Genomic DNA, 9,037 nt, shown 5'->3' with positions numbered 1-9,037 from the left:
CTGGTCCTCTCTCTCCTCTCCTCTCTTCTCCTCTCTCACTCCTCTTCTCTCTCCTCCTCTCTCTCTCCTCTCTCTCCTCTCTCTCTCTCTCTCTCTCTCCTCTCTCTCTCTCTCCCTCTCTCTCCTCTCTCTCCTCTCTCTCTCTGTCTCTCTCTCTCTCACTCTGTCTCTCTCTCTCTCTCTCTCTCTCGCTCTCTCTCTCTCTCTCTCTCTCTCTCTCTCTCTCTCTCTCTCTCTCTCTCTCTCTCTCTCTCTCTCTGTCTCTCTGTCTCTCTGTCTCTCTCACTCTGTCTCTCTCTCTCTCTCTCTCTCTCTCTCTCTCTCTCTCTCTCTCTCTCTGTCTCTCTCTCTCTCTCTCTCTCTCTCTGTCTCTCTCTCTCTCTCACTCTGTCTCTCTCTCTCTCTCTCTTTGTCGCTTCTCTCTCTGTCTCTCTCTCTCTCTATCTCTCTGATGCATATAATAGGATGGGTAAAATGTTGCTGGCTGCCAGGCAGACTTGGCTTTTAAATGTAGTCTGCAACTGATTTTTCTTAACAGTATGAGAATTGGACTGTGGTTGGCATACATATGGGAACGTAGGGTTTTACTTATAATTCCAAATATTCCCCAACGAAGATCAAGCATATGAGGGAGAGATGATAGATGCTGAGAGAGAGATGATAGATGCTGCATGCAAACACACATTCTCCCACACTCGGGCACACACACTCACACACAACCACACACACACACACACACAGGCGACCTCTCATTATTTTATTTATTTATTTATTTATTTTTGGTCATTTAGCAGACGCTCTTATCCAGAGCGACTTCATCCCTCTCTATATTAACACCATGTAATTACCAAGACTTTCAGTGTGTGAGAGAAGAGGGAACATATGAATAGAGGGGGAGCCGTGTTAGAGCCAGTGTTGAAAGCTTTATTACAAGACGTCTGCTTGACTTACATTTTATAGTGTTTTTTTTCAATTGCACTCTAACCGCAGAATGTGGCCACTGTTAAAAACTCGCGCCGTCGCGGTTTTCACGCACCACTATAACAAACAAACTACTGTAAGGGAATGGTTAAATATCTTATAAAAACAGGAGGTCTCATTTTGTGCCGTTGTTAGGATATGAACCACAGTGGATAAATGGAGTTTGAGCCATCCTGGGAGCACAGTCCACTGTTGGACAGTCTGATGCAGGAATCAAATGTGGCGTTGTCGTCAGACTGGTCTTCAAAGAGAGTCCCAGTCCCATTAACCAGAGAGAGTGTGACAGAGAGTAAAGAGTTCTCAGACACATCACACAGACACCATAGTTCTCTACTGTAGGCCCTGACTTCTCAAACTTCCCATGATCCAGCCACCCGGTGGCATTTCCAGACAGAAAACCCCAGCCCCTCTAGTGTATAGCAGTAGAGCTCAGAGAACATGAGGAACAACAGTCTCACTGTGTTTACTGGTAGAGTTGTGGTTCCCAGAGCCTTACATTAATGATAGCAGGGCTTTATCACCAGTCCTTAGGCCTCCCTCCCCCTGTTCCGCCCTCCATCCCTCCACCTTCCCTGGGGCTAGTGTTCCCAGCACTTCCTCCTTGGCCACACAGGAACCCCACTGGGCCTGCTATCATCTGAGCACGCTCAGTGTGGACCTCACAGGGCCCAGACGACAGTGGTCTGTGAGAGCAGAGGAGAGGAGGGGGAGCATGGAGAGAGATACTGATAAGAGTGTCTAGTTTGAGAAACAGGCACCTCACAGGTCCTCAACTGGCAGCTTCATTAAATAGTACCCGCAAAACACCAGTCTCAACGTCAACAGTGAAGAGGAGACTCTGGGATGCTGACATTCTAGGCAGAGTTGCAAAGAAAAAGCCATATCTCAGACTGCCCATCTTAATCTTTTCTTTTTATTGGCCAGTCTGAGATATGGCTTTTTCTTTACACCTCTGTTTTGCGGGTACTATTTAATGAAGCTGCCAGTTGAGGACCTGTGAGGCGCCTGTTTCTCAAACTAGACACTCTAATGTAGTTGTCCTCTTGCTCAGTTGTGCACCGGGGCCTCCCACTCCTCTTTCTATTCTGGTTAGAGCCAGTTTGCGCTGTTCTGTGAAGGGAGTAGTACACAGCGTTGTACGAGATCTTCAGTTTCTTGGCAATTTCTCGCATGGAATAACCTTCATTTCTCAGAACAAGAATAGACTGACGAGTTTCAGAAGAAAGTTATTTGTTTCTGGCCATTTTGAGCCTGTAATCGAGCCCACAATTGCTGATGCTCCAGATACTCAACTAGTCTCAAGAAGGCCAGTTTTATTGCTTCTTTAATCAGCACAACAGTTTTCAGCTGTTCTAACATAATTGTTAGCAAATGGGGTTTCTAATTATCAATTAGCCTTTTAAAATGATAAACTTGGATTAGCAAACAGAATGTGCCATTGGAATACAGGACTGATGGTTGCTGATAATGGGCCTCTGTACGCCTATGTAGATGTTCCATAAAAAATCAGCCATTTCAAGCTACAATAGCCATTTACAACATTAACAATGTCTACACTGTATTTCGGATCAATTTGATGTTATTTTAATGGACAAAACCATTGCTTTTCTTTCGAAAACAAGGACATTTCTAAGTGACCCCAAACTTTTGAATGGTATATATATATATATATATATATATATATATACACTGTCTGCTTGTATACACATACCCCTTGACTTATTCCACATTTTGTTGGGTTACAGCCTGAATTCAAAATGTATTAAATAGATTTGTTTCTCACCCATCAACACACAATACCCCATAATGACATAATGACTGTGAAAACATGTTTTTAGACATTTTTGCAAATGTATTGAAAATGAAATACCGAAATATCTCATTTACTCAAATATTCCCTGAGTCAGTACATGTTAGAATCACCTTTGGCAGTGATGACAGCACGTCTCTAAGAGCTTTGCACAAATGGATTGGACAATATTTCCCCATTATTATTTTCGAAATTCTTCAAGCTCTGTCAAATTTACATATATATATATATTTTTAATTTTCCATTTAGCAGATGCTCTTATCCAGAGCGACTTACTGTAGTGAGTGCATTAATTAATTAAATGAATATGCCATTTAGCAGACGCTTTTATCCAAAGCGACTTACAGTCATGCGTGCAGAAATGTTTTGTGTATGGGTGGTCCCGGGGATCGAACCCACTACCTTGGCATTACAAGCGCCGTGCTCTACCAGCTGAGCTGGTAATACTTTTTTCGTACTGGTCCTCCGTTGGAATCGAATCCACAACCCTGGCGCTATGCTCTACCAACTGAGTTACACAGGACAAATTGGTTGTTGATCATAGCTAGACAGCCATTTTTAAGTCTTGGCATAGATTTTCAAGCAGATTTAAGTCAAAACTGTATCTCGGCCACTCAGCAACATTCACTGTCTTCTTGGTAAGCAACTCCAGTGTAGATTTGGCCTTGTGTTTTAGGTTATTGTCCTGAGGAAAGGTGAACTAATCTCCCAGTGTCTGGTGGAAAGCAGACTGAACCAGGCTTTCCTCTTGGATTTTGCCTGTGCTTAAGCTCCATTACGTTTCTTTTTTATCCTGAAAAACTCCCAGTCCATAACAATTACAAGAATACCCATAACATGATGCAGCCACCACTATGCTTGAAAATATGGAGAGTGGTACTCAGTAATGTGTTGTATTGGATTTGCCCCAAGCATAACACTTTGTAAATCTATGAAGCTGGAGACACTTATCTCCCTCATTAACTTTAAGCATCAGTTGTCAGAGCAGCTTACCGATCACTGTACCTGTACACAGCCCATCTGTAATTAGCCCACCCAACTACCTCATCCCCATATTGTTATTTACATTGTTATTTATTTTGCTAATTTGCAGCCCAGTATCTCTATTTGCACATCATCTTCTGCACATCTATCACTCCAGTGTTAATACTAAATTGTAATTATTTTGCACTATGGCCTATTTATTGCCTTACCTCCATAACTTACTACATTTGCACACACTGTATATAGATTTCTATTTTCTATTGTGTTATTGACTGTATGTTTTTGTTTATTCCATATGTAACTCTGTGTTGTTGTTGTTTTTATCGCACTGCTTTGCTTTATCTTGGCCAGGTCACAGTTGTAAATGAGAACTTGTTCTCAACTGGCTTACCTGGTTAAATAAAGGTGAAATAAAATAAAAAATAAAATAAAAGTATTCAGGACAAAAAGTTAATTGCTTTGGCACATTTCTTGCAGTATTACTTTAGTGCCTTGTTGCAAACAGGATGCATGTTTTGGAATATTTTTATTCTGTACAGGCTTCCTTCTTTTCACTCTGTCAATTAGGTTAGTATTGTGGAGTAACTACAATGTTGTTGATCCATCCTCAGTTTTCTCCTATCTCAGCCATTAAACTGTACCTGTTTTAAAGTCACCATTGGCCTCATGGTGAATTCCCTGAGCGGTTTCCTTCGTCTCTGGCAACTGAGTTAGGAAGGACGCCTGTATCTTTGTAGTGACTGGGTGTATTGATACACCATCCAAAGTGTAATTAATAACTTCACCATGCTCAAAGGGATATTCAATGTCTGCTTTTTTTTAAACTCATCTACCAATAGGTACCCTTCTTTGCGAGGCATTGGACAACCTCCCAGGTCTTTGTCGTTGAATCTGTGTTAGACATGCACTGCTCGACTTACTGACCTTACAATTAACTGTATGTGTGGGGTACAGAGATGAGGTAGTCATTCAAAAATCATGTTAAACACTATTATTGCACACAGAGTGAGTCCATGCAACTTATGACTTGTTCAGCAAATGTTTACTCTTGAACTTATTTAGGCTTGCTATAACAAAGTGGTTGAATACTTATTGACTCAAGACATTTAAGCGTTTCATTTTTAATTAATTTGTAAAATGTCTAAAAACATGATTCCACTTTGATATTATGGGGTATTGTGTGTAGGCCAGTGACAAAACATCTCAATTTAATCAATTTTAAATTCAGGCTGTAAAGTCAAGGGGTGTGAATACTTGCTGAAGGCACTGTACGTACTCAAATGGACAGCTTCCTCAAGTACTGCATATTCTGTGGTGTCTAGCTTGTCTAACTAGCTAACTGTGTAATACCCCTAGTGAATTCACCTTACCAGCAGGGTAAAGAAGTTGCTTTTAATGCTAAAATAATAGATTTACAATAGAACAAAACATTGGGGGAGAAAGAGCTTTATATTGATTCCCAGTATAACAGAATAAGAGCTTTAATGTACAGCACAGCAATTGGTTGTTTTGTGCAGCAGTGCTATTGAGAGATATTGGTAAAGCTTTGTTCCTGATGAGCTGTGTGAAACCATCCATTATTGATGTTGTGTCTTACTGCCGAACAGATACCCTTTGGGGACACCACTGTTTCACAGTAGACTAATAGAGAGCTTGCATTGTGTTTGGAAAAGGCAATATCTAAAGGCAATATGTCTACAGCGCTGTACAGTTTGTCTGAGGGCCTCTTCATTGTCTGAAACCTAGTCCAATTGGTGTGTTTGAAAAATGGATGCCTGTAGTAGTTATATTTAATGTGAAGGTTTTCTTGACCCGCAGTAGGTCAGTGTGGCTCACTCAAGTGACCTAAAACCCTTACATAAATGGGGCATTTAGTGTGGAATCAATTCAAGATCATTTAAACAATAGAGCAGGTTTCCCTGCTTGTCTGTCCTCGGTCGCAACACTCACTACCGAGTTCCAAACTGCCCCTGGAAGCAACATCAGCACAATAACTGTTCATCGGGAGCTTAATGAAATGGGTTTCCATGGCCGAGCAGCCGCACACAAGCCTAAGATCACCATGTGCAATGCCAAGAGTCGGCTGGAGTGGTGTAAAGCTCGCCGCCATTGGACTCTGGAGCAGTGGAAACGCGTTCTCTGGAGTGATGAATGAAGCTTCACCATCTGGCAGTCCGAGGGACGAATCTGGGTTTGGCGGATGCCAGGAGAATGCTACCTGCCCGATTGCATAGTACCAACTGTAAAATTTGGTGGAGGAGGAATAGTGGTATGGGGCAGTTTGGGGAAGGCCCTTTCCAGTTTCAGCATGAAATTGCTCCCATGCACAAAGCGAGGTCCATACAGAAATGGTTTGTTGAGATCAGTGTGGAAGAACTTGACTGGCCTGAACAGAGCCCTGACCTCAACCCCATTGATCACCTGCGGGATGAATTGGAACGCTAACTGCGAGCCAGGCCTAATTGCCCAACATCAGTGTCCGACCTCACTAATGCTCTTGTGGCTGAATGGAAGCAAGTCCCCGCAGCAATGTTCCAACATCTAGTGGAATGCCCATGATTTTGGAATGAGATGTTCGACGAGCAGGTGTCCACATACTTTTGGTCATGTAGTGTATATGTTTGAGCTTCAGTCACTTTGCAGTCTACAAATTATTTGTAATTATGTTCCGTCCCCCGACCATCCGCTCAAGAAAGATCAGCCCACAGCTGAATCTAGTTGATGAACCATGCAATAGAGCAACACATTTTACTTGAGGTGGCCTGAAGCTAAATGATGAAACAATCACATGTTCAAAAGACTAACATTTCAAGTCTGATAAAAATGTTATGTCATTCTCCATAATCTCATTGTTGACTGCCGCCTCAACCATTGACGTCAGGGGTTATGTCATTCTCATTATACAGTAATATACATGCTCTCAGTTAGGCCACCTCAGGTCAAGTGATAGCAGTACTTAACAGAGACCAGAAAGACATCAGTCTTGCGCTAACCATACCCACTCAGTACAAACCACTTCCATTGATTACATCACATAACTAATCACTGTTATTGATCTTTTAACAGGCAACAGCTTGGACCAGAGCGTGCTGCACAGTGCTGTCCCTAAGCCCCAAAGCTATGACACCACGGTACCTCTCCTGCTAGAAGGGCGGGAGCGCAGACCACTCAGCCAGCTCAAGTCCAGGGTAAATATTCATAAAGCGGCCACTTAGCGGTCTTGGCTAATGCTAATAAGCTGCTCCTAGCTCAGCCAAGCACAGATGCCAGCCTGCCTGCTCACCTGCCTCAGGTATCCTGTGTTGTTCCAGTCGTGAGCTCCTAATAATTTCCCTTCCCCATTTCTGTTTATCCTCGGCTGATTCCCCTTTGTGTTTTTTCCTCAGAGCTCGCTCCCCACGGCGTTGAATGGCCCCTCTGTTGTTTGTTTAGTATGAGCTAGGCCCTGGGCTCCACACACTGTGAAATGATTCCCCCAAATCACCAGGCTCCTATACTCTACAACTCAGCAGTGCATGAAAAGGAAAACAAATGTAAATGGTTTACCACTGGCAGAAGACTACCTTTTTTCCCAAACTGTCTGGTTTTGTAACAAAGTCAGGTAGCAACCGGATTTCAAACCATCTAACCATTGTGCTAAAATGTATTGGACAGATGAGCATTGCTGTGAATGGCTAGCAAATGCACCCTAACACTTGTTATCCTTGACATACCAAAACAGTAAGCACAGCAAAGATTTATAAGACATATTAGAGTTTCTTTCTATGAACCATGTGTAATGCCTGAAATCCATTCAGTTGTTAAAACCAGGTAAATCAGCACATTTGATCTCAGCTATTACATGGGGTCTTTAACAAATTAAGCACGTTCTGCAATTGAGTATGTGGTTTTAGGATATCTTAGCGTAGCTTCAGACGGGGAAACCCAATGCGTTCAGCCCACTAGGACTTAGTGAGAGAAATACATTTTTGAAATCCGGGATCTCCCACTGCACCATAGGGAAACCAATCCTGACAAGGGAAATGCGTGGGTGTTGAGTAGTACTCCCGGAATATGTAAAACAGCCATGGCTTTCCAAGATTTATCCCTCAGATTATACATGAGTGGATAGGTTTTTCCTAGCTGGAAGAAATACCACACCCTCGGAGGGGGGGGGGGTTCTGCTATATTAGTGTCTCAATTACACACTCTCCCTGAATGTTGAGCTTGTGCTTTACTTGGATGACATGGGGAGGGTATAAGCAAAACAACAACATCTCTGAAATGAGAAGGAGTCTTGAGAGCTGCCAGTGATGCACCAGTAATGCATCAGAATGTGTTATATTATAGCTTTGTCTGGAACAATGAAGAAATTCTAGTTATTTAGTTAGGACAGAATTGTGGTGAAAATGTATTTTATTTTATTAGAGAGGTATTCCATTGTCATGACACTACATAATCAATTGAGTTTGACAGTAATGTGTATTTGTATAGTTCACGAGCCAGCTGTTATAGCCATGTTGACCATTCCAACATATTTTTGAGTTTAAGAAGTTTATTATTTTATCAGAGATGATACCAAACTTATTTTTCCCTCCACCATTTTAGTTTTTATTTAACTGTTTTCAGTGCTACAAGAAATAGCAAGCCAATATCTTGGTGGTGTTGAGTCAGGACAGTGGAGTGATGACCTGACATGAACCGTCCTGCCTTCTAAACCACAAATGGACCCACCGTGGACCTACAAACCATACAACTCTATGCACAAGGACTACTTTTAACAATTTCTACGGAACATTTTACAAAAACACATTTACTTGAAGATCAGTGCAGATACAACATTTGGTAACAGAATGACGGCACCAACAGCACAAACCGTCATTCGGTTACCAAACTTTACATCTGCACTGTTCTTCAAGTAAATGTGTTTTTGTAAAATGTTCTGTGGACATTGTTAAATAGAGTTGTATGGTTTGTTTAACTTTGCAATCATTGGTTTTTGTTTGGCATACATTTTAAAGTGAAAAAACAGAGTCTCAGTATCACTCTGTTACCGTGGAATTGCCCTTATCTGACTGGGACAAAATAATGGTTGTTCTGTCTCTGTCTGTCTGTATGTCTGTCTGTCTGTCTATCTTTATCCCTGCCTGTCTGTCTGTCTCTCTTTATCTCTCAAGGTGCAGCCGAAATGCCTGGCTGCTTGTCTGTGTACCTGCTTCTACATGGGTAGTAAAATAGTTTTAATGACAACATTACTTTTTCCTAGCAGGACGCTCTCCATCG

The 9,037-nt window shown here is 42.0% G+C and overlaps 1 protein-coding gene across 1 annotated transcript in view; it reads left to right on the top strand.

Moving 5' to 3' along the window:
• LOC311110941 (disintegrin and metalloproteinase domain-containing protein 12-like) overlaps positions 1-9,037 on the top strand; it is a gene marked incomplete at both ends in the record, with an annotated part of 138,304 nt that overhangs the window by 17,055 nt on the left and 112,212 nt on the right. The window contains one exon of the mRNA XM_084153588.1: positions 6,842-6,963. Within this exon, the coding sequence (XP_084009714.1) occupies positions 6,842-6,963 (122 nt within the window). The remainder of the gene's footprint in view (positions 1-6,841; positions 6,964-9,037) is intronic.

This window comes from Coregonus lavaretus (assembly GCF_964263955.1).
Source record: "Coregonus lavaretus genome assembly, chromosome: 36".
Classification (NCBI taxonomy): Eukaryota; Metazoa; Chordata; class Actinopteri; order Salmoniformes; family Salmonidae; genus Coregonus; species Coregonus lavaretus.
Note: the sequence above shows the minus strand (reverse complement) of the source record. Positions and strands in the feature narration are given on the sequence as shown.